Raw genomic sequence first — 26,556 nt, 5'->3', positions numbered from 1 at the left:
AAGCCAATAATCCAACATCCAAATATGATCCAACATCCAAATTTGATCCTCACCTCCCTCCACTTAATGTCACTATCATCCTGAATACAGGATGCAGAAGACTTGAATAGCACTATCAATCACCTTGGGCTAGTTCATACTTATAGAATGTTCCACCCAACATCAGCAGAATATACTTTCTTTTCAAATGTGCATAGAAAATTCACATATATTTGGAAATTCCCATATATTTGAAAATAAGTAACATACCTCTAATTCCATGATTCAAAAAGGAAGACAAAAGAGAAATTAATAAACATTTTGAATTGAATTAAAACTAAAACATAACATACCAAAACCTGAGGCAAGCAGCTCAAGCAGTGCTTAGAGGGATATGTAGAGCATTAAATATATTAGAAAAGACTGAAGGTTTCAAATCAATGACTGTAGTGAATTCTATAATGTTATGTTACCTCAGCATCAATTCTGAATATAAGTTGAAATTTCTCATGCCAGAGCAGGGCTTAGTCACACTTGACACAGTTTCCATTTATCTAGCTCTTCCCAGTTCCTCAATGTGGTTGATCTAGATAGCCCCCAATACAATTGCCTCTGGTTGACAACTTCCCTATGGGGAAGCTAGATACAGCCCCAGGGACAGGCCCCACTGACCCCCACACCCCACACAGACTGCATGGAAATGTCACAGTAACCATCTCTCAGTCACAACATGGCCCCACAGAACTCATGCCTGCGTGCTTTAAACTCACCAATGAAAACTTCCCATGGGAAATCTGTCTGAATAATACTTTGGACCCCAATAAACGCTTTAATCCCACAAGTCCTCTGTCTCTGCCTCTCTCTTGCCCCTACCCGCTGGTTGAGCATGTGTGTCCCAAATGGCCCTGCAAGGTGTGCTGCCCTGTTCTTTCTGGGCTCTGTCAAGGAAGCAAACCGCTTCTGTTAGGTGATGTGTTTTGCTGTGCTGCCTCCTCTGTGTTTCATCTGCTGACACACTCAGACTTCTTTCCTGGTCAGGGTTCTCCTAGAGAAAGGCTATCTTGGTGGGAATAAACTAGACACAGGTCAACAAGGAACCACAGGGTGTCTCCCAGTAAAACAAGCGTACTGTGAAAGGGACACCCGGGCATGGGTCAGACACTTAGGCATTAGGCCATCGATCCCCCAGGTTAAAGAACTGTCCCATGAAATGTACACTGTAAACATCCATAACCATCAGGGAGTCCCATTACAGCAAGGATGCATGTTATAGCCACTCTCCAGAGAGAGACCTCAAGACCAAATTAGAAAGAATTTTTTAAAAGTATCTAAGCTTCCACTTTAATAAACCAAAAAAGAAAAAGAAAAAGAGCAAATTTAAATTCAAAACAAGCAGAAGAAAGTAAATAATGAAGGCCAAATGACATTGAAAACAAACAAACAAAAAAACAAATACATTGCTTGATAGTTCATGCTGAAAAAAAAAGAAAAGAAAAAAGTAAAATAAATAAAAACAACATAAAATTAGTGAAACAAAAGCTGGTTCTTTGAACAGATCAATAAGATTGTTAGACTTCTAACTGTGATGGTTAATTCTGTGTATCAACTTGACTGGCCCTAGGGAAGGCCAGATTCATTATTTCTGGGTATAACTGTGAAGTTTTAGCTGGATAAGATTGGCATTTGAGTCAGGGGACTCAGTAAAGTAGACTGCCCTCTCCAATGTAGACATCATCCAATCCATTGAGGGCTTGAAACAGAACAAAAGGCAGAGGAAGAAGGAATTTGCCTCTTATTTCTCCCTGACATCTCATCTCATCTTCTCTGGCCCTTGGACTGAGATTTACACAGTGAGCAGCCCCAGTTCTCAGGCCTTCACTCTCAGACTGAATTAAACAACTGATATCTTTGGTCTCCAGCTTGGAGATAGCAGATCGTGGGACTTCTCAGCCTCCACAACTGCATGAACCAATTTCTCATAATAAATCCTCCGTGTGTGTGTGCGTGCGTGTGCATGCATACACGTTCTATTGGTTCTGCTTTTATGAAGAACCCTGACTAATACACTGACCGAGAAACAAGAGAGAAAGAGAGAAGACACAAATCACCAAAATCAGGAATGAAAGATGAGAAATCACTATAAATCTATGGATATTAAAAAGATAAAAAGAGAATATTACAAACAGCTTCATGCTGTAAGTTAGACAAACTAGATGCAATGGACAAATTCCCAGAAAGGCACATACCATCAAAGCTCACTCAAGAAAAAATAACCTGAATAGCACTACATCTACTAAAGAAATTGAAGTCATAGTTTGGAAACTTCCAACACAAATATATAACATATACATATATATACACATATGTATATCTACATACCCATAATAGAATGTCATAACAGCTTTATGAAATAATTTTGAAAACTTAGATGAAATGGATAAATTCCTAGAAAAATGACTTACCAGATCAGACTCAAAAAACACCTACAGTTTTACAAGTATTTCTTTAACTATTAAAGAGATCTAAGCTGTGGTTAATAACCTTCCCATAAAGAAAACACCAGGCCCCAAAGGTTTTACAGGATGTTTGATTAAACCTTCAAGGAACAAATCATCCCAATTTTATATGAACACTTAAAGACAACAGAAAAAGAGGAAGTATTTCCCCAACTAATTTCAAGTACAGTTTAATATTTATATCATAATCAGACATGACGAATACCTCTTCAAGTATTTACGGGTCATACGTTTCCTTCTTTATGATATGCCTATTCATGTTTTTGGTTTGTTTGTTTGTTTTTGGGAGACAGAGTCTCGCTCTGTTGCCCAGGCTACAGTGCAGTGGTGTGATCTTGGTTCACTGCAACCTCTGCCACTCAGGTTCAAGCGATTCTCCTGCCTCGGCCTCCCGAGTAGCTGGGACTACAGGCAGATGCCATCACACCCAGCTAATTTTTTTTTTCTTTTGTATTTTTAGTAAAGAGATGGGGGTTTCACTATGTTGGCCAGGCTGGTCTCGAACTCCTGACTTCAAGTGATCCACCTGCCTCAGCCTCCCAAAGTGCTAGGATTACAGATGTGAGCCACTACGGCTGGCCTACTCATGTCTTTTGTCATGTTTTCTCATTGTATTATTTGTTCTGTTTTTATTGTTATGTAGAAGGAATTCTTTGTTTGTTTCTTTTGAGAAAGAGTCTCACTCTATTGCCCAGGCTAGAGTGCAATGGAATGATCTCGGCTCACTGCAACCTCTGCCTCCTGAGTTCAAGTGATTTTCCTGCCTCAGCCTCCTCAGTAACTAGGATTACAGGCATGCGCCACCATGCCTGGCCAAGTTTTGTATTTTCAGTACAGAGGGGGTTTCACCATGTTGGCCAGGCTGGTCTCGAACTCCTGACCTAAGGTGATCCCCCGGCCTTAGCCTCCTAAAGTGCTGGGATTACAGGCGTGAGCCACCGTGCCTGGCCAGAAATTTTTTAAAATATTAATCCTTTGTAAGTTTTGTGGCTAGGGATAGCAATCCTCAGCATGCAACTTGTGTTTTCACTTTCTTTCAGATGTTTTTTGATGAAGAGGGTCTTAATTTTAATATGATCAAACTTATCATTCTTGTCATGTGTAGAAACATTTGCCTTTCGTAAGTTCAAAAAGATATTCACCTTTGTTCTCTATTAAGAATTTCAAAGTTTTCTTGTTGATATTTAAGCCCTTAATTTATCCGGGGTTGATTTTTGCTTTCAGGGTGAGATAGTGGCACAATTTCATTGGGTAATCACTTTTTGTGCAGCTCCATCTTTTTTAAATATTAATTTATTTTTAATTATTTATTCTTTAACAAAATCTGTGTATATTCATGGTGCACAACATATTTTAATATATATATATATATATATATATACATTGTACAATGGTTAAAAAGAGCTAACTACATGATTGCATATTCAGAAAACTCCATTGTCTCAGCCCAAAATCTCCTTAAGCTGATAAGAAACTTCAGCAAAGTCTCAGGATACAAAATTAATGTGCAAAAATCACAAGCATTCTTATACACCAGTAACAGACAAGCAGAGAGCCAAATCAGGAATGAACTTCCATTCACAATAGCTTCAAAGAGAATAAAATACCTAGGAATCCAACTTACAAGGGATGTAAAGGACCTCTTCAAGGAGAACTACAAACCACTGCTCAGTGAAATAAAAGAGGACACAAACAAATGGAAGAACATACCATACTCATGGATAGGAAGAATCAATATCGTGAAAATGGCCATACTGCCCAAGGTCATTTATAGATTCAATGCCATCCCCATCAAGCTACCAATGAGTTTCTTCACAGAATTGGAAAAAACTGCTTTAAAGTTCATATGGAACCAAAAAAGAGCCCGCATTGCCAAGACAATCCTAAGTCAAAAGAACAAAGCTGGAGGCATCATGCTACCTGACTTCAAACTACACTACAAGGCTACAGTAACCAAAACAGCATGGTACTGGTACCAAAGCAGAGATATAGACCAATGGAACAGAACAGAGTCCTCAGAAATAATACCACACATCTACAGCCATCTGATCTTTGATAAACCTGAGAAAAACAAGAAATGGGGAAAGGTTTCCCTATTTAATAAATGGGGCTGGGAAAATTGGCTAGCCATAAGTAGAAAGCTGAAACTGGATCCTTTCCTTACTCATTATATGAAAATTAATTCAAGGTGGATTAGAGACTTAAATGTTAGACCTAATACCATAAAATCCCTAGAAGAAAACCTAGGTAATACCATTCAGGACATAGGCATGGGCAAGGACTTCATGTCTAAAACACCAAAAGCAACGGCAACAGAAGCCAAAATTGACAAATGGGATCTAATTAAACTAAAGAGCTTCTGCACAGCAAAAAAAAACTACCATCAGAGTGAACAGGCAACCCACAGAATGGGAGAAAATGTTTGCAATCTACTCATCTGACAAAGGGCTAATATCCAGAACCTACAAAGAACTCAAACAAATTTACAAGAAAAAAACAACCCCATCAAAAAGTGGGCAAAGGATATGAACAGACATTTCTCAAAAGAAGACATTCATATAGCCAACAGACACATGAAAAAATGCTCATCATCACTGGCCATCAGAAAAATGTAAATCAAAACCACAATGAGATACCATCTCACACCAGTTAGAATGGCAATCATCAAAAAGTGAGGAAACAACAGGTGCTGGAGAGGATGTGGAGAAACAGGAACACTTCTACACTGTTGGTGGGATCGTAAACTAGTTCGACCATTATGGAAAACAGTATGGTGATTCCTCAAGGATCTAGAACTAGAAGTACCATATGACCCAGCCATCCCATTACTGGGGATATACCCAGAAGATCATGAATCATGCTGCTTTAAAGACACATGCACACGTATGTTTATTGCGGCACTATTCACAATAGCAAAGACTTGGAATCAACCCAAATGTCCATCAGTGACAGACTGGATTAAGAAAATGTGGCACATATACACCATGGAATACTATGCAGCCATAAAAAAGGATGAGTTTGAGTCCTTTGTAGGGACATGGATGCAGCTGGAAACCATCATTCTCAGCAAACTATCGCAAGAACAGAAAACCAAACACCACATGTTCTCACTCATAGGTGGGAACTGAACAATGAGATCACTTGGACTCGGGAAGGGGACCATCACACACCGGGGCCTATCACGGGGAGGGGGGAGGGGGGAGAGATTGCATTGGGAGTTATATCTGATGTAAATGACGAGTTGATGGGTGCTGACGAGTTGATGGGTGCAGCACACCAACATGGCACAAGTATACATATTTAACAAACCTGCACGTTATGCACATGTACCCTAGAACTTAAAGTATAATAAAAAACACACACACACACACGCACACAAAAAGAGCTAACTAACATATGCATTACCTCAAATACTTTTGTATAATTTTTCTGTGGTGAGAACACTTAAAATCTATTCTCTTAGCAATTTTCAAAATATACTTTGTTATTTATACAGTTGACCCTTGAACAACATGGGGGTTAGGGATGCTGACCTCCCCACACAGTAGAAAATCTGTGTATAACTTCTGACTTTCCAAAAACTTAACTACTAATAGCCTACTGTTGATTGGATAACATAAACAGCCTATTAACACATATTTCATGTTATGTGTATTACATACCATATTCTTACAATAAATTAAGCCACAGAAATGAATGTTAATAACAAAATTATAAAGAAGAGAAAATGTATTTACTACTCATTAAATGGAAATGGATCACCATAAAGGTCTTCATCCTCACAGTCTTCACATTGAGTAGGCTGCGGAGGAGTAAAAGGATGAGGAGTTCTTGCTTTCTCGGGATGTCAGAGGCAGAAGAAAATCTGCCTGTATGTGGACTTGCACAATTCAAACCCATGTTGTCTGTGGGTCAACTGGAGTCACCGTGTTATTCAACAAGTCTCTTGAAAATTTACTCTTCCTGTCAAACTAAACCTTTGTATCCTTTGACCAACATCTCCCCAAATACCCCCAACTCCCACGCCCATCATTCTACTCACTTCTTCTATCAGTTCAAAATTTTTAGATTCCACATATAAGTGAAAACATACAGTATTTGTCTTTTTGTGCCTGGCTTCTTTCATTTACCATAATGCCCTCCAGGTTCATCTATGTTGTTGCAAATAACAAGATTTCCTTCTTTTTTTTTTTTTTTTTTTTTTTTTTGAGACGGAGTCTTGCTCTGCCGCCCAGGCTGGAGTGCAGTGGCTGGATCTCAGCTCACTGCAAGCTCCGCCTCCCGGGTTCATGCCATTCTCCTGCCTCAGCCTCCCGAGTAGCTAGGACTACAGGCGCCAACCACCTCGCCCAGCTAGTTTTTTTGTATTTTTTAGTAGAGACGGGGTTTCACCGTGTTCGCCAGGATGGTCTCCATCTCCTCACCTGGTGATCCACCCCTCTCGACCTCCCAAAGTGCTGGGATTACAGGCTTGAGCCACCACGCCCGGCTGATTTCCTTCTTTTTAATGGCTGAATAGTATTCTGTTATGTATATAAACCATTTTTTATTTGTCCATTCATTTACTGTTGGACTGATTCCATATCTTGGCTATTGTGAATAATGCTGCAATGAACATGGAAGTTCAGACATCTCTTTGACACACTGATTTTATTTGCTTTAGATATATACTCAGTAGTGAGATTGCTGGCTCACATGGTAGATAGATTTTTTTTGTTTGTTTGTTTGTTTGTTTTTGAGACAGAGTCTCGCTCTGTTGCTCAGGCTGGAGTGCAGTGGTATGAGCTCTGCTCCCTGCAACCTCTGCCTCCTGGGTTCAAGCAATTTTCCTGCCTTAGCCTCCTGAGTAGCTGGGATTACAGGCACCTGCCAACACACTCAGCTAATTTTTGTATTTTTAGTACAGACAAGATTTTGCCACATTGGCCAGGCTGGTCTGGAACTCCTGACTTCAGTTGATCCGCCCACCTCAGCCTCCCAAAGTGCTCGCATTACAGGCATGAGCCACCATGCCTGGCCTGATTTTTTATTTTTGCGAACCCTCCATACTGTTTTCCATAAGGGTTGTACTAGTTTACATTCCGCTGAATGTACGCAAGGGTTTCTGTTTCTCCACATCTGCACTAACACTTAGCTTTCATCTTTTTGGCAATAGCCATTCTAACAGGTGTGAGGTGATCTCTCACAGTTTTAATTTGCATTTCCCTGATGATTAGTGATTCTGAGCATTTTTTGAGCATTTTTCATATATCTGATATTCATTCTTGTGTTTTCTTTTCTTTTTTTTTTTTTTTTTTTTTGAGACGGAGTCTCGCTCTGTCGCCCGGGCTGGAGTGCAGTGGCCGGATCTCAGCTCACTGCAAGCTCCGCCTCTCGGGTTTACGCCATTCTCCTGCCTCAGCCTCCCGAGTAGCTGGGACTACAGGCGCCAGCCACCTCGCCCGGCTACCTTTTTGTATTTTTTAGTAGAGACGGGGTTTCACCGTGTTAGCCAGGGTGGTCTCAAACTCCTGACCTCGTGATCCGCCCGTCTCGGCCTCCCAAAGTGCTGGGATTACAGGCTTGAGCCACCGCGCCCGGCCTCATTCTTGTGTTTTCTTTTGAGAAATGTGTATTCAAGTCCTTCGCTCATTTTTCAGTTGGATTGTTTTCTCGTTAGTGTGTTCTTTATATATTTTGGACAGTATCACATATATGCTTTGCAAATATTTTCTGCCATTATGAGGTTGTCTCCTCTGCTGTTTCCTTTGCTGTGCAGAGGATTTTTAATTCGTGTAATCCCATTTGTCTATTTTTACTTTTGTTGCCTGTGCTTTTGAGGTCATATCCAAACAACCTTGTCCAGACCAATGGACAAGGGGAGCTTTTCCCTATTTTTCTAGTGGTTTACAGTTTCAGGTCTTGTGTTTAAATCGTTAATCCACTTTGAGTTGATTTATACATATATCGTATATGCATCCAGTTTCATTCTTCTGCATGTGGATATCCTATTTTCCAAATACCATTTACTGAAGAAAATGTCCTTTCCCAGTTTGTCCTCACAGCATCTTTGTCAAATATCAATGGACTGTAAGGCCTAGTGCAGTGGCTCATGCCTATAATCTCTTGACTTTGGGAGGCGAGGAGGGCCCATCCCTTGTGGTTAGGAGTTCAGGACCAGCCTAACCAAAATAGTGAAACCTCGTCTCTACTAAAAATACAAAAATTAGGCTGGGCACGGTGGCTCACGTATGTAATCCCAGCACTCTGATAGGCAGAGGAGGGTGGATCACTTGAAGTTAGGAGTTCCAGACTATCCTGGCCAACATGGTGAAACCCCATCTCTACCAAAAATACAAAAATTAACTGGGCATGGTGGTGCACGCCTGTAATTCCAGCTACTCAGACGGTTGAGGCAGGAGAATCACTTGAGCCCAGGAGGCAGAGGTTGCAGGGAGCCAAGACTGCACCATTGCACTCCAGCCTGCGTGACAGAGTGAGACTCCATCTCAAAAAAAAAAAATACAAAAATTAGCTGGGTGTGGTGGCGCACACCTGTGATCCCAGTTACTTAGGAGGCTGAGGGAAGAGAATCACTTGAACCCAGGAGGTGGAGGTTGCAGTGAGCCGAGATGGCGCCACTGCACTTCAACTTGGGCAACAGGGTGAGACTCTGTATTCAAAAAAAAAAAAAAAAAAAATCAATTGACTGTAAATGTGTGGAATTATTTCTGGGTTTTTCTGTTCTATGGCTCCATGTGTCTTTTTAAATGCCAATACCATACTGTTTTGATTATTATAACTTTGTAGTGTATTTTGAAGTCAGGTAGTATGATGCCTCTAGCTTTGTTCTTTTTGATCAAGATTGCTTTGGCTATTCATGGTCTTCTGTGGTTCCTTTTGAATCTTAGGATTATTTTTTCTATTTCTCTGAAAAACATCATTGGGATTTTTTAAGAGATGGTATCTCACTATATTGCCCAGCTTGGACTCAAACTTCTGGGCTTAAGAGATCCTTCTACCTCAGTCTCCTGAATTTCTGGGAGTACAGGGACACTTTGATAAAGATTGTATTGAATCTGTAAACCATTTCAACTAGTATAGACAACCTTAATAATATTAATTCTTCCAATCTGTGAACTTGGGATGTCTTTCCATTTGTATGTGTCCACTTCAATTTCTTCCATCAATGTTTTATAGTTTTCAGAATGCAGACCTTTCACCTTCTTGGTTAAACGTATTCCTAAGTTATTTCATTTTTCTTTCTGTAGCTATTGTAAATGGGATTGCTTTCTTGATTTCTTTTTAACATAGTTGTTAGTGTACAGAAACACTACAGATTTTTGTGTGTTGATTTTACATACTGCAGCTTCAGTTAATTCATTCGTTAGTTCTAACAAGTTTCGGTGCAGTTTTTTAAGGTTTTCTATATACAGGATCACGTCACGTGCAAACAAATACAATTTAATTTCTTCCTTTCCAAACCAAATGCCTTCTCTTTCTTACCTAATTGCTCTGGCTAGGACTTCTAGCTCTACCTTTTTGAAAGTCCCTCCTTTACCCATTGATCTGACATCTACTTTTGTCATTTAATAATATTGTATACTCATATGAATCTCTTGCTGGGATTTGTTCATTCTGTTCTATTCAACAATTTGTCTATTTCTGTACCAAAATTATACTCTCTTAGTTGTACTCTCTTAGTTGCATTAAAAATTCCCATATCTGGTAGGCCTAGTCCTTCTCCGGAAGCATTATGGCTATTCATGGCTCTTTACTCTTCCAGCTTTGATTTCATGTTTCATCTCTGTAATTATTTTCCTGCAAATAGTCTTAATTCCTTGCCCTCCCTCCACCATACTTATCTGACTAGACCTCAACCCTAGCCATTTAAATCCACATCCTCACCTATTCAGTTATTTCACTGAACGAATCTGAATACACGTAACTCACTGCTGTCACTTCATAAACACAGATTTCAAATGGGCTCTCAGAACTGCTCAACAACCCTATTTTCTTGTTAATGTATTTTCCTACCATTCTAGATTAGGAGGCAGTATAACATACGGGTCAAATATAAGATTCTAAAACCAGATTACCTGGGTTAAAATCTTAGTTCTACCACTTACTAAATATGTGAGCTTGGGCAAGTTAAATTCACCAAAGCCTCAGTTTTTGTTTATCCATCCCTCAGTAAAATTCTCTTTATCTGTCCCTCAGTAAAATTCCTTATGAGAATAAAATGAGTTAATAAATATAAGCCAAAAATAGAATCTGGCACATAGTAAGTACTATCTAACGCTTGTATTGTTATCATTGATGATGATTTCACATCTTACCTTCTCTCAAGCCTTTTTCTCCCACTCTCTCTTCACTGATGGCCTTGCTTTTTATTTCATTGAACAAATAAGTCAAAAGTGAAGTTCCACAACCTCCTATCACCAAATCTTCCAATTTACTTGCAGCTGTACCTGTCACTCTATTACTGTACATAAACTGTTACTGTTCCTACAGTTAACTCCTCCACTTGGGCACCCTTCTAGTCTACTTAAGGACTTGCTCCTGCAATTATCCCCTTTCTCTGCTGAATAACCCATTTTTAATTTTCTCAACCTGATCAGCATACAAAAATGTCATAAAAGTTGTCATCTTAAAAATAAAACCCTCCAACTCCACATTTCCCTCCTAAAAGGGTCCCATTTCTCTGCACATAAAAAATGTCTTGCAAAAACTGTCTATAGCTGCTGTCTAGACTTCCTTCCCACCCATATTCTCTTCACTCTGATCCCATCAGCCTTTCACTTTCAGTACTCCATGGAATCCCCATTTGACAAAGTGACCAGTAACCTCCACATTTTCAAGTCCAAAAGACAATTCTCAGTCCTCATCTTATCTCTTTTCACACTTTCTCACTCCCTTCTTCACTTGGCTTTGAACAGAGTGTAACATTGGCCACTGTTTCTTCATCTATTTTGCTTCACCTGCTGTCTTTTCTGTACCACTAAACTTTGGTGTGCTCAGGACTCTAATCTTTCTCTGTTCTACCTAGTCATCACCTAAGCTATCTCAATCAGAGCCATAGTTTTATACTATTTATTCATTGATGACTCCTGAGCTTCATATCATATATCCAACTGTCCACTCCACATCCCTGGATGTTTGGCAGCTCAAACTTAACACATCCAAACCAGAACTCTTCATTTCCTCCTTTGAAATTTGCTCCTCTCCTAGTATTTCCCACTTTAGAACTCACCCAACTCACAACTCACAACTCTACAACTCACCCAATTGCTGACGTAAAAAATCATAGGGGTGTAATTAACTCCTCTCCCACATCCTGCAGTCGTGAGCAAATTCTGTTCATTCTACCACCAAGCAGTGTATCTGACCCAACCACTTTTTACCACCTCCACTGAGGGTCCAAGCTACCACCATCTCTCATCTGAACTACTGCAATACCTTCCGAAGGGGCCTCCCAGATTCATGTCTTTTTCTCCTCTCAACAGCCAGAGTAATCCCATAAAAATATAAATCTTATTTTGCTACTAACTGCCATGCTCAAAACTTTACAATGGCCTTAAATCACCAGAAGAGTAGAAAAAAGGCTTTACCATGGCCTACAGGCTCCACATATTCCTGTGTAATTCTCAGACCTCATCTAGTGCCACACTACTCAGTAACTAAGCTCCCCTTCTTCACTGATCTTTCAGTTCTTAAAAAGCACTAGCCCCTTCAACATCTCGAGATGTCTCCTTAACCTACCCTATCCAGAGTAGCCACCCCCATTCCCAAGTCACTATCACCCATCCAGCTGTATTTTCTCCATAGCTCTACAGTATGTAAAATGATCTATTTAATTATTTAATGTACATCTATCTGTTTATCTGGTCTGTCCTCTCACACTTAAAATATAAATTCTATCAGAGGAGAAACCTTCACCCTCTTAATTTAACTGCCATATTCCCGGTACCTACAACAGCGTCTGGCACATAGCAGGCATTTTTTAAAATCCTTGCTGAGTGAACCAATATTCCAGAAACCTCTCATAGCTAGTTCATCTTACAGGAGAAACAGTATTAGAGTTAATTAAATGGCCAGGCGCGGTGGCTCACGCCTGTAATCTCAGCACTTCGGGAGCCGAGGCAGGCGGATCACTTGAGGTCAGGAGTTTGAGACCAGCCTGGCCAACATGGTGAAACCCCGTCTCTACTGAAAATACAAAAATTAGCCGGGCAAGGGGGCGGGCGCCTGTAATCCCAGCTACTCAGGAGGCTGAGGTGGGCCAATCGCTTGAACCCGGGCAGTGGGGGTTGTAGTGAGCCCAGATCACACCACTGCACTCCAGCATGGGCGACAGAGTGAGATCCTGCTTCAGGGAAAGAAAAAAAAATTAAATTAAATGACTCGCCAGTCAAAATAAACGGCAGCTTTAGGGTTAAAGGCGCAGTCTGCCTCCAAAGGTTGGGGTTTTAGTTACTATATTACATAGCTTCACTACATTTTACAATTTACTGTGCTGCTTGTGAGTATGAATTAAGGCTCAGAAGTCTAATTTTCCAGACTACTCGCAGAACTCCCGCCCCAGTACACTCCACATATTCAGCTCACCGACTCCTTCCGCCTTCGACCTAGCTCCGCCCAGCCCAGCCCCGCGACCTGCTCGCCGTGGCTTCGGCAAGGGCGCCTACGCGGTGAGCGGGTCCCATGCAAAGCATTCTGGGATTGGTAGTCCATGTTCCTCCGGTCTCCAGCATTCACATGAAAAGGGGGGGAAAAAAACCCATGCAAATTAGATATCTCTGAATTTCGTGCAAATTAAATACGACGCAGATTCTAGCTCAGGAAAGTGATGCAAACCCGTCGTTTTCAAAGGAGAGACTCCAGCCTCGGGTCAGGCGCGACGCAGACAGCGGCGCGGGGTCCTTGACTGGGCGGGGCTTGCTCGCGGTGGTTTGTGGCTCCTTCCTGCGCTGCTTCTCTCTTTCGCTCAGGCCGGTGGCGCCGACAGGATGGGTGAGTTGTCCTGGCCAGTCTAAGGGGGCCGCAAGCGGAACTTGGGGTCTCGGGGACTGGCGGGCGGATGCGAATAGAGTAGGGAGTGGGATGCCACGGAGAGGCTCCATGGCGGAGGGCCGGGGAAGCGCCGCTCCAGGCGGCACATGGTCCCGCGTGGAAGGGGCCCGTGAGGTGTGGAGGCCGCCGAGGTCGGGGTACCGAGGGACCCAGGGAGGCCGGCGCTTCCTCTCAAGCATTCGAGCGGGGCCTAGTCCTTTGGGAGAATACATTCTCCGGAGCCCTCTTCGAACGTTTATTGGTTCGGGGGAACCTGAAGGCCAGATGTTTGGCCCACAGGCCAGTAAATAGTACGAGAGCCAATAGGCTTAAGGGTTTATGCCTGATGGAGGCGAGTGTCTTAGAAGATGGGAAACACGTAGATGGCGTGTTTTTGCAGAAGAACTAAAATAGTTAATTTTCAGGCAAGTGTCGTGGACTTCGTACTGCTAGGAAGCTCCGCAGTCACCGACGAGACCAGAAGTGGCATGATAAACAGTACAAGAAAGCCCATTTGGGCACAGCCCTGAAGGCCAACCCTTTTGGAGGTGCTTCTCATGCAAAAGGAATCGTCCTGGAAAAAGTGTAAGTCCATTGCTTCCGTCAGTTTTAGTTCATTATAGGAATTTGAGACATAAACTTACGAATTCTTGTCTTAAAAGTAGTTATAGGTTTTTGTGTAGTAGTGTTCATTTGGGCATTACGGGGTAAAATCGCAAAGCGTTTATTGTACTTAAAAGTTGGTAAAATTAGTGTTTGGGAATTAGGTAGTTAAGGTTTTTATTTAACGTTGGCCTGCGAGGAATTGGAGAAGATACTAACAATGATGAAGTAAAGGACACAAACACTTTTACTGTGGGAGCTGTTACAAGTAAATGTCACGTGTCAGCTATTGAATCTGCAATCAAATGATTTTTCGACTTGATAAAAGTAAGGTGAAGAGAAGTGACTTGCATCAGATTTAACTGAGGTCGTACACCTAAGATTGAGACATGAAACTGCCAGTATTTGACTGGTTTTGACTTTTAAAAATGATAATTTCACATAGTTTAATCGTATTTGATGGTAGATCCATTTGAACTCAGACTTTCTAATTTTTTTTTTTTTTTTTTGAGACAGAGTCTAGCTCTGTCGTCCAGGCTGGAGTGCAGTAGCGCCATCTCGGCTCCCTGCAACCTTAGCCTCCCAGGTTTAAGCAGTTCTCCTGCCTCAGTCTCCCAAGTAGCTGGGATTACAGGAGCCCACCACCATGCCAGCTAATATTTTGTATTTTTAGTAGAGATTGGGTTTCGCCATGTTGACCAGGCTAGTCTCAAACTCCTGACCTCAGGTGATCCGCCTGCCTCGGCCTCCTGAAGTGCCCTGATTACAAGCGTGAGCCACTGTGCCCAGCCCAGACTTCCTAATTCTTATCTCAGTTTTTTTTGTTAAACGGGGTCTCTTGTTACCCAGGCTGGCAGTCTTGACCTCCTAGGTGTAGATCCTCTCACGTCAGCCTCCCAAGTAATTGGGGCTACCACTCCAGTCTAATGTTATAACTGTAAAAGGTCTAGAAATTTCCCCCATTGTGCTAATGAAATTAAGACTGGCAGAAAACTTGGTTGACATCACAGGACTTCAGCTCAGCCATTTGAGGTTAGATTGAAAAGACAGAAACAGTTTCTCAGTAGTTCTCTAGTTAATGTGAAAAATCCTTTTTCAGAAAGCCAGCTCAGTCTGCTATGCCTTTTATATTTCAGAGGAGTTGAAGCCAAACAGCCAAATTCTGCCATTAGGAAGTGTGTCAGGGTCCAGCTGATCAAGAATGGCAAGAAGATCACAGCCTTTGTACCCAACGACGGTTGCTTGAACTTTATTGAGGTGAGTTTTTCAACTCTTTTGTACCTTCTGTTCTTGGGGTGGACTCCCTCATATTTTTATCTGATGCAAGGGAGTTTCCTCATGTGAAAGTATTTTTGTGATTGCCACTGACACTAGAAATAAACTTTTTATTTTATTCCAGGAAAACGATGAAGTTCTGGTTGCTGGATTTGGTCGCAAAGGTCATGCTGTTGGTGATATTCCTGGAGTCCGCTTTAAGGTTGTCAAAGTAGCCAATGTGTCTCTTCTGGCCCTATACAAAGGCAAGAAGGAAAGACCAAGATCATAAATTTTAATGGTGAAAACACTGTAGTAATAAATTTTCTTATGCCAAAAAATGTTTGTATCTTATTGTCCCCCGTTCTCACCACAAAGATTGTGTTCTTTACTATACCCCCCCTTTTTTTTAATCCTAAACCAGCAAACACAGGACCTGTACCAATTTTAGGAGATGATAAGACAGGGTTGTTTCAGGATTCTCTAGAGTTAATAACATTTGTAACTTGGCACAGTTTCCCTCATCCTGTGGATAAGAAAATGAGAGCTGGAATAAATGTGCAGTATTGTAGTATTACTTTAACAACTTTAATTCAAAAACTCACTTAAATTCTAGTGAGATACTTTCTTTTTAATTATTGGTATTTTCCGTATCTGGTGTGACATTTCAAGCAGTTACCAAGTTTCATGGCACATAGATAATCTTAGGTACCCTGGAAATGCACATTCTTGTATCCATCTTTCAGAGACCCAAGTGATAAATAGTAACCTCAAAATTGCTCCCCACTCTGTTTAAAGGTGTCAGGATCTGTGTTGTAATGTGTCTATGTTACTGTGTTTAGGATGCAGGCACTGGATCATTTAGTTGATGGAAGTATATGTCAGGCAAGAGAGATCAGGTATATTACAAGACTGATGTTTTCAGTATCTTCTCATGAGGTTGTCAGCGACCTTCATGTCTTCAAAGACCAGTCAGCAAATGAAGTAGTTTAGTGTAGAGATAAGACTGGTTGTGTTTTGATAATTTAAGCTAGGTATTCAGTACATGTGGATTTTGCTCTCCAGAAATACTTGTTTCAGAATTTTCATGGATATAGTGGCATGGTTGAAATGAAGCTATTAGCCTTCTGATTTAAATCTGATATAAGAAACTCCTGGTAACAAATAGTAAATATGGATTAATTAGCCCTTTGATCAGAGCCTAGCTTTACATTGTTTAGGATCTTTGGAAAACAATTGCTTTGGTTGCCCATTTTCTGTAGGATCAAGAGCAGAACCTTTGCCATGACACAGAAGAATCCAGGTTGTGCCTCATCCCTGCATATTCCAGCCTTAGCCTGCCATTTCTCCCCTTGGCTCTGTGCTCCAGCAACACTGGTCTCAGTTGGTCATGCTCCAACTTGTGTTCCACATCCAGCCTCAGGACCTCTGTTACTATGGTGCCTTGCTTGTCGCCCGCTCTTCAGAGCTCCTATTTTCCAGCACTTTTATCTCTTGATACCAATGATGATGCTGCTAGTCTCTCTCCACAAGGGCGGAAAAGGCTGCCTGTTGGTTTGTACCAGCGTTTCCCAACGTGTAGCTGCAGTCAGCATTTGGCTAAACCGTTCCCAAGAGCTCAGCGGATGTTTTCGGATGGGCCTTAATTGACCCAACCCTTTGTGATGCGGAAGAGATTGCCGAGCCTCGCTCACCGGGCCAGAACCAGGGAAAGACGCCGCGGTTGCAGCGCGGTTCCAGGTCCCGGACGTCAGGCGCGGGGCGGGCAGCTCTCGCCCGGCGGTGGGGTCCTTGTGACCGCAGGGCGGGGCACACCAGGAAGAGGCTGGGACAGCGCGGACGCCCAGGGGCTTGTCCCAGTTCCCCTGCTTTCTTTGACACGTCAAGACACCTTCGACGATGGCTCGCAGCTGTACCCTCTTGGCTGCACCTGGGACGCCCTTTTCACTTGCTAAGCAGTTCTACCTGAGGCCCAGGGGCCGCCAGATTGACCCATAAATAATCTCCGGCGCCTCAGATCTAGAAGCGGCTGAGCCTGATCTTAGTGCCTTCTCCTTTCTCTGTGTGGCCTCCCAACCTCTTTCCCCACGGCTATGTGTCCGAGGCCCCTTCCTTCATGTATCCAACATGAAATGGATGCCTGGCACTTTGCTGGGCCCAACTGTGCAAGCCCAGGTCTATGGTGAGAGCAGCAATACACTCACCTTGGGCACAAAATGTATGCAAAATTCCAGCAGCTTTTTTTTTCTTGGTAGATGTAGAAAAGCTAATTCTAAAATTTGCATGGAGGCTGGGAAGGGTGGCTCACGCCTGTAATCCCAGCACTTTAGGAGGCCAAGGTGGGTGGATCACCTGAAGTCAGGGGTTCGAGACCGGCCTGGCCAACATGGAGAAACCTCGTCTCTACTAAAAACACAAAAATTAGCCGGGCGTGGTGGCGGGCGCCTGTAGTCCCAGCTACTCGGGAGGCTGAGGTTGCAGGGAGCCGAGATGGGGCCACTGCACTCCAGCCTGGGCGACAGAGCAAGACTCCATCTCAAAAAAAATAAAAATTAAAAAAAAATGCATATGGAAAGGCAACTAGAATAAATAAAACAATATTGAAAAAGGAATAAAAGTGGAGGAATCGTAAAACTTCATTTTATAGTTAAAGTAATCAAGACTTGGAGGAGGGACAGAAATACAGATCAACAGAATAAGATAGAGAATCCATAAATAGACATTCAGAAGTATGGCCAACGGATTTATCTTAAAACCAACAGAGGAAGAAGAGTTTCAATAAATGATGTGGACTTCCATTTGTCAAAAACCAAAACAAACAAAGGAACCCCAACCTCACATGTAATACAAAATTAACTCAAAATGGATCATATATCTGAATGTAAAATGGAAAGCTATAAAACAAAACATAGACTATCTTTACAACCTAGGTTTAGGTATAGTTTTTAGACATTACACTAAAAGCACATGCCATAAAAGAAAAAAATAGATAAATTGGTGGATTTCATCAAAATTAAACTTTTTCTCTCTGAAAAATCCTGTTAAGCTGGGCGCTATGGTTCATGCCTGTAATCCTAGCACTTTGGGAGGCTGAGTTGGGAAGATATTAATAGTCTGAGGCCAGGAGTTCAAGAGCATCCTGGGCAGCAAAGCCATACACTATCTATGCAAAAAAAAATTTTAATTAGCCTGGCATGGTGGTGTGCACCTGTAGTCCCAGGTACTTGAGAGGATCAGAGGATTGCTAGAGCACAAGAGTTTGAGGCTGCAGTGAGCTATGATTGCACCATTGCAATCCAGCCTGAGCAACAGAGTGAGATCCTGTCTTAAAAAATACAAAATAAAAATTCCTGTTAATAGGATGACAAGACAAACCACAGACTGGGAGAAAATATTCGCAACTCACTTATGCAATAAAGGACTTACATCTAAAACAGAATTCTCTAAACCAAAAATGAGAAAACACAATCCCATTACAAAATGGGCAAATACACGTCTCTTCACAAAAGAGATGGCAAATAAGCACATGAAAAGATCAAATCATTAGCCATCAGGAAAATGCAAATTAAAACCACAACAAGTTATCACTATAACCTAGCTAAAGTTAAAGATGCTGATAATATCCAGTACTGGTGAGAAAGGAGGGTAACTGCATCTCTCATGCATTGTTGGTAGAAAAATGGTACAGTCACTCTGGAAAAGTGATACTTAACAATATGACCCAGAAATTATACTCCTGGGTACAGGATTGAAATATAGCAATGAAAATATGTGTCCACACAAAAACCTGTACATAAATATTCATGGCAACTTTATTTGGACAGTCAAGAAATAGAAAAATCCTAAATATCCTTCAATGGGCCAATACATATACTGTGGTATATCCATAAATGATATACTACTCAGATTGTTACATAAAACAACTTCTATGAATTTCTAGGGTAGTATGCTGGGTACCAGAAGCCTATCTCAAAAGGTTGTATCTGGTATGGATTCATTTATATAACACTCTTGAAATGACAAAATTAAAGCAATGGAGAAGAGATCAGTGATCACTAGGGATTAAGAATGGGGGCAGTCTGATGATAGAGAAAGGATAGTATGAGGGAGTTTCTTTGTGGTAATGAAACACTTCTGTGTCTTGATCTTGGTGATGTTTATGGAAATCAATACTTGCAGTGGAATTTCGTAGTACTATACACACAATAAAAGCATGCAAAAATTGGTGAATGAGTAAATTCTGTAGTTAATAGTTTTGGACTAATATCAATTCCCTGGTTTTGAAAATATACTCTGGTTATGAAAGATATCATTTGGGAAAGCTGGATAAAGGGTATACACAAACTATTCTATTTTTGCAACTTCTTGTGTGTCTTGAATTATTTTTAAATAAAAAGTAATGTATTAACATATATGTGTATATATATATAATTTATGAATGGGTAGTTAATTTAGTCTGTTATTTAATCTGTATTCTCTTTATTTACCTAGCAAAGCCCAAACCAATCAGAAATTGTTATAGCAAAAAGAATCAGGAGATCACTTAGTTCTGTGGTTCCTAAACCCAGGGACATAAGAATTCCCCTGGGAAACCATCTTGAGGGTATCCAGGAGAAATCTGTCAGGTAGTTCTTATGTAGCCACCTCCTGTTTTCTCCGTTTGTGGGAATTACTGCTCTTATCTTAGAAGTTGGAAGCTCAAATAAGGCAGCTCTTAAGTATTTTAGAAATAATTTGCCCAAGTAATTGGCACAGCTCAAATCAGAACAATAGTCTATTCTCCAAATGGAATTGTTTCTGTCAGAAATACCCCATCTCAAAATGATAAACACTGCCTTACAGGTAGCTACTTAGTAAATTCAGGCACAAATTTATCTGGGAATTTAGTAAGAGTTTTTGTTCTCTGTTTTGTGAAAGGAAGAGGAATAAATTTTCTGTGTATTTGTATGAAAATATTGAAACACTCCATTTTTTTTACTGATGTTCTGAAAAAAATTTCGAAAGTCTAAACACACAATGCCTCAGATAAATGTGGGCTTTTTTCTGTTATTTTTTGATGGCACTGACAGAGACACTTCTAATTTGACAGCTATAAAAATTCAAATGTGTATCTGTGTGTGTACTGAATTCCTGTATTTCATTCCAGGAAAATGTCTAGTTGTAGGATTGGTCATTATGGTCACACTGTGGATAATATTCCTGGAATCTGTTGGAAGGTTGTCAAAGTAGCTAGCGTTTTTCTTTATTGGCTTTACATAAAGCCAAGAAAAGAGATTATGATAATAAATTACCAGAGTGCAATAAAATTTTCACTAACAGTAACTTATGTAATCGTTATTTTAACCTATAAAATTTATGTCAGTGGATTATTTAAGCATTAACTCACATACTTATGCTACTGTAGTTGGGGGACTGTCTTTGCTGGTTATACTGAGCAGCCTTCGTTTCTAACACAAATCCTGTCCTTATTGTTTGGTAAAGTGATGTTATGTTTGTTAGTACCTGAGGAACAGAAGTGGATTTTATAGGTTATTAATTGTCACAGTAATGTCACCCAGAAGGTCTAGAGCAAACCATTAAAACATTTAACAATTAAATGTTTTAAAGCATAAATTGTCTCATAGGAGGAAATAGTTTTTTAGAGTGACACATTTGAAGGGAACCATGAGTGACAAATAACCAATATTTTCAAATATGCATATGCCCAGTCGCCACCTCATTCAGATGGTCACTTAAGCCTCTAATATATGATGTGTATCTTCAAAAACAAGGGAGCCAGTCACACACAGGTCTCAGATGTGTGTGATGAGCACCATCACAAATTCCTTCCTTTAATACACTCTGCTCTCCAGCTGACCTGAAGCTTGCAAACAGCAGTTCTGATGGTAAGGAAGGTAAGGAGGAAATCAAAGTCCCCAGGTCACTAGTCAGATCTAGCCACAGAAGTACCAGCCCCTTTTATCAGTGATCTGCTTATTTGTTGGCATGAATTCTGTTCTATAATCTAGTCACAGTGTGGGATAAATTTTTAAATCTAGCCTTCTAAAACTCTTTTTTTTTTTAAGACGGAGTCTCACTCTGTCATCCAGGCTGGAGTGCAGTGGCGGGATCTCGCCTCACCACAAGCTCCACCTCCTGGGTTCACACCATTCTCCTGCCAGCCTCCCCAGTAGCTGGGACTACAGGCGCCCACCACCATGACTGGCTAATTTTTTGTATCTTTAGTAGAGATGGGATTTCACTGTGCTAGCCAGGCTGGTCTTAATCTCCTGACTTCATTATCCACCTGCCTCCGCCTCCCAAAGTGCTGGGATTACAGGCGTGAGCCACCACGCCCAGCCTAAAACTCTTTTGTTACAGTTTATTAGAAATAGAAGGCTGGGCATGGTGGCTCAAGCCTGTAATCCCAGCACTTTGGGAGGCTAAGGCAGTGGATCATCTGAGGTCAGGAGTTTGAGACCAGCCTGGCCAACATGGCAAAACTCTATCTCTACTAAAAATACAAAAAATTAGCTGGGTGTGGTGGTGCACACCTGTAGTCCCAGCTACCCAGGAGGCTCAAGTGGGAGAATCACTTGAACCCAGGAGGCAGAGGTTGCGGTGAGCCAAGATCGCACCACTGCACTCCAGCCTGGGTAACAGCGCGAGACTCCCTCTCCAAAATAAAAAAAAAGAAAGAAAAAGAAAAGAAGAAATAGAACAAGGGGCTACATTGCTTGACTGTGCTAAAAGTGTAGGACATACAGAGCAAACCCAGATTTCAAAGTGTATATGTTAATGGATGTATTATAATGCTTACTTACCTCTTTCAGCAACCAGCTAATGTTTACATCTGTACAATAATGGGCAAAGTAAGATATGCTTTAAATAATTTTTCATTTCAATCACAGCTGAGAACAGTAGAAAGAACTGTTACTTTTTAAAATGTATCTTGTCCGTTTCTTGCTTTGGAAACTGCTATTAAATAGATTTTGTCATATTTTTTTCTCCAATAGCTTTATGAATTTATCCAGCTTATAAGAAGATTTTTTATTTCTATACAGTTTGACAACTTTAGGTACTCTATTTGTGTGCTTGTAGGTAGCATGAACACTTTTCCCCTCCACAAGTTCCTAATAGGTTCCAAGTATTTCTCTAGGATCTTAATTACAGTATACAATAGTTGATTTTGTTTGTTCTGTATTTTACACATTTTCTTATGTTTATGTGTTTATAATTAAGTACTTTTTTCCTTATCAACATACTCATCTTCCTCCTGCCTGTGTGTGTGTGTGTGTTTAAGTAATGGAAGAAAGCCATTGTGAGTGGAATTTATTTGCCAGGATTCCCATCAATGGATAGGGTTTGGCCCACAGGTGGATTTTAGAGGGACTAGGAACACCTGAAACTATATGCAGAATTTTCCGATTATGTGTGTATATCTGTGTATATGAGTTCCTAACACAAGAAACCAGCTACTATTTCAACCTGCACAACAATGAAGATTTAGTCACATATTACATAATTTTCCATTTTAATCACAGTTGAGAACAACTGAGAGAAGTGGACTGTGGTTTGACATGGTTTATGAGTGTTCCCAGTGTTGTCTAGTTCTGTAGATGATCCAGCCTGAAGAACCTACAAAATGCACATTTTACATTCTGCTTTTATTTCATGGCTGCCCTAATTATGGTCATTTTAGAGAAAAGTTCCCCATGCTATTGGTAAAGATAGAATTAGAAAGAGGGCACAAAGCCTCACCCTCAGGAATAAAAGCAGAGGACAAAAACCCAAAGATATTTTTAACATCTAAGAATGGAAGGAATAAATCAAATAAAAATGTTCAGTATGCACCTGTAAAAACAAATGACATAATGTCTGTTACTGCTTAAAAGTATTTGAGCACAGTAAGAAAAAAAGTGTTAAGTGAAACAAATATGGCAAAATCTTGGTAATTGTTGATTCCAATTTATAGGTATGTGAGGGTTAATTGTACTATTTTCTCTATTTTTACATATGTTTGAAATTTTCCATAGTAATTTTTTAAAATTACATACATATTCTAATTGTTTAACTGCATATTCTCTGGTTAAACTGAACCAGAACATGGACAATCTGCTCTTATAGGAGCACAATAGACATGTGGGGGCAATGAAGTCACAAGAAGAAGGTGACAAAGAGAAATTTAACGCTCTGAGAAAAATATAACATATTAAGAAGAAATGAAGCTGAGGATCCAAGAAATCTTAGCAAGACAAGAGAAAAATGTTTAATTCAGTAATTAAAGCAAAGTAAAATAATTTTCAAAGATTTAAGAAAATGATAAAACACAGACTGCTGCTGGGAATGTCAATTGCTATATCCTTACTGGGGAACAATTTACTGACATGATCCTATATCCTTTGATCTGTTAATTCCGTTAACAGTGTAACCTAAAGAAACAAAATGTGAGCATAGGTTTCTGCCCACATTTCTTATTGCATTACATTTTCTTTTTTTTTTTTTTTTCCGAGACAGAGTCTTGCTCTGTCCCCCAGGCTGAAGTGCAGTAGCATGATCTCGGCTCACTGCAACCTCTGCTCAAGCAATTCTCCTGCCTCAGCCTCTAGAGTAGCTGGGACTATAGGCATCCGCCACCATGCCCGGCTACTTTTTTTGTATTTTTAGTAGAGATAGGGTTTCACCATGTTGGCCAGGCTGTTCTCAAACTCCTGACCTCAGGTAACACGCTCACCTCGGCCTCCCAGAGTGCTGGGATTACGGGAGAGCCACTGCGCCTGGCTCATTGCATTACATTCTGAAAGCTCTTTGAGGGTAGGGGCTTTGTCTGCCCTATTGACCACTGTATTTCTAGAACAGTTCCTGACATGAAGTAAATGCTGAAATGAATATATGTTAAATAAACAGTGAGGAATTAGAAAAGACCAAAACTCAAACAATAGGATAATTATTTGGTACATTTTGGAATAGAAGAAATCCTAGCTAGTCATTTAAAATAGTATTTTCAAAGAACATTAAGTGACATGAGAAAATGTTCCAGATATAATGTTAAGTGGAAAAAATCAGGATGTAAAACCATATATAGGATGATCCTAATTACATATGTTTAAACTAGCACAAGGAAATATATGAAAAATTTAAAAGCAGGTATCTCTAGATGATGTACACTTCAGTGATTTTAAAATAGTCTCCTTCAAATTCTTCTGTGTTTCCCAAATTATCTATGAGGACTCAAATCTTTTTTTAAAAAGGAATTTCTAGTTTTACATTCTATGGATAGATTAAGTCTAGCATTACAAAAAGAGCCAAAGTCTTCTTTGATCACTTCCAAACCAAGTTCCCACTCTATACCTGCAGAGAGTGATCAAAGAAGTCTTTGATCACCTTTTTTACAAATTTGGTGTCCTTCCTTCTAGATTACTTTTTATATTTTCCATACACTTGCAGTATATGTACCTATAGAAAATACATGGTATTAGTGCATTTTAAAATATAAACAGTATCAAGCTGCATGCATAGTGACTTCTTAGTCTATTTTGTGCTGCTATAATGGAACACTACAGACTGGGTAATTTATAATGAACAGAACTTTATTGGCTCACAGCTCTGGAGGCTGGGAAGTCCAAGAATGAGGGGTTGCATCTGGCGAGGGTCTTCTTACTGCTTCATAACATGGTAGAAGGCATCACGTGGCTGAGAGTAAGCAAGAGGGTGCCAAGCCCATTCTTTTGAAAGGAACCACTCCTGCAACAAAGGCATTATTCCATTCAAAAGGGCAGAGTCCTCATGGCCTAATCATCTCTTAAATCCCACCTCTTAATACTGTTAAAACAGTGATTAGCTTTCCAATGCATACATGCTTTTTGGGGGGATGCTTTCAAACACAGTTCATAGTTAACATCTACGATTTGTTTTCTGTTTTAACTCAATAATGTTTTTTGAGATGTGCCCATTTGGATACATGGAGATTGAATTCATTCCCCTTAACTGCTACATAGTACAACATTTTATTTAGTCATTTCCCTGTGGATAAGCAGGAAAGGGCCTGGTGACTTTTTCTCTGAACCTACTGAAGGACAGCGCTGACGAGACTACATCTCACTCTGCTGCTGGTTGGGAGAAAGAAATCTTCTCACGGGATAGGGTGGGTGGCACTTCTTGAAAGAAGAAAGCAAGTTCAGTCCCTGATACCTGCAGAACAGAGACCAACGAAGTCGGTCCAGGCCTGGACAGGGATTCCCACTACAGAATCTAAGCCATAACCAAGTCATGACAAGTGTCTTCTCATTCTCTTCATACCAAGTTCTGGTTCTCAAAATGTCTCTGATACTGATCTCTTTCTCTTTACTCTGTCACCTTCCTAACTTAGAAATTCATCACTTCACCACTACATTAGTTTCTTGGCCTCTATCCAGTTTCTCTTCCTTCTAATCCATTCAATTTACCACTTCCAAATGAGTCCTCCAACAACTCCACATAGTCAACTTTCTCTGTTAAAACCTTCAAAGGTGCCGTGTTGGGTCCTACTGATGGTTCCTTTTTTGGCCTTCCGTGGCCCCTAACTTAAAAGCTTAGCCTTCTAGTCTCTTATCAAATTCTCTGTCCTTCAAGTCCCACATCTTCTGTGATTCTTCTCCACGGCTTCGTGATCACCCACGTATTCAAACATTCAACAAAGATTTAGTGAGTGCTACCAAACACCAGGCACCATGCAAAAGCCTGAGGTTCTGGCATGTACCTGGAAATAACAATGCACTAAAGGCTGTAGCTATACTGAAATATGATTTTCTTTTAATTTATCAGGGCATGCTTTGTTAAATTTCCGCCTCATGGTTACAACCGACAGCGACTTCTGGGTATTTGAAAAGCTTCAAAGTAATCCCAGAAAGCATTACACAGCTATAGGTTTTATTTATTATTATATCGAGTTGATTTGAATGTAGGAATACATGTGAGTTTTCAGTTTGTTTTTAATAATTTACAAAATGGGACCTGGTGGTCACTAAAATCACTTTCAGCTCCAATGGTCTAGAATGCAGGATGCTTGCAACAGAACCACTAGATGTCACTACTAACAACACAAAAGTTAAAGCAAGGTCTTGAGATCACAGGATTACTGCAAAGAATTACCAGATTTAGGAATAAAAATGTGAAAATGCTTCTATAGGGAAGCCCTATAAAAATCCAGAGGAGT

The 26,556-nt window shown here is 40.5% G+C and overlaps 2 protein-coding genes across 7 annotated transcripts in view; one reads left to right on the top strand and one right to left on the bottom strand.

Annotated features, from left to right (window-relative positions):
* ATP6AP1L (ATPase H+ transporting accessory protein 1 like) overlaps window positions 1–13,136 on the bottom strand; it is a 47,443-nt gene extending 34,307 nt beyond the window's left edge. Inside the window, exons 1-2 of one of the 6 annotated variants that reach the window (XM_023214988.1) lie at window positions 13,083–13,114; window positions 10,814–10,860 (exon numbers count right to left, since the gene is read on the bottom strand). Coding sequence is in view for 2 of the 6 variants with exons in the window: in XM_023214984.1 (XP_023070752.1) it covers window positions 10,814–10,967 (154 nt within the window). In the remaining 4 variants the exon portion in view is untranslated. Of the gene's footprint in view, window positions 1–10,813; window positions 12,658–13,082 lie in introns of those variants that run through there. The other 5 variants (XM_023214991.1, XM_023214989.1, XM_023214986.1 and 2 more) reach the window with 5 other exon arrangements.
* A 92-nt stretch (window positions 13,137–13,228) lies between these two features.
* Window positions 13,229–15,724, top strand: RPS23 (ribosomal protein S23). Its single transcript, XM_023214981.1, has 4 exons — window positions 13,229–13,487; window positions 13,952–14,111; window positions 15,266–15,386; window positions 15,529–15,724. Exons 1-4 carry the CDS (start codon window positions 13,484–13,486, stop codon window positions 15,673–15,675), a joined length of 432 nt encoding a protein of 143 aa, XP_023070749.1. The 5' UTR covers window positions 13,229–13,483; the 3' UTR covers window positions 15,676–15,724.
* Window positions 15,725–26,556: the final 10,832 nt, after the last annotated feature.

This window comes from Piliocolobus tephrosceles, chromosome 4, assembly GCF_002776525.5.
Source record: "Piliocolobus tephrosceles isolate RC106 chromosome 4, ASM277652v3, whole genome shotgun sequence".
NCBI lineage: Eukaryota > Metazoa > Chordata > Mammalia > Primates > Cercopithecidae > Piliocolobus > Piliocolobus tephrosceles.
Note: the sequence above shows the minus strand (reverse complement) of the source record. Positions and strands in the feature narration are given on the sequence as shown.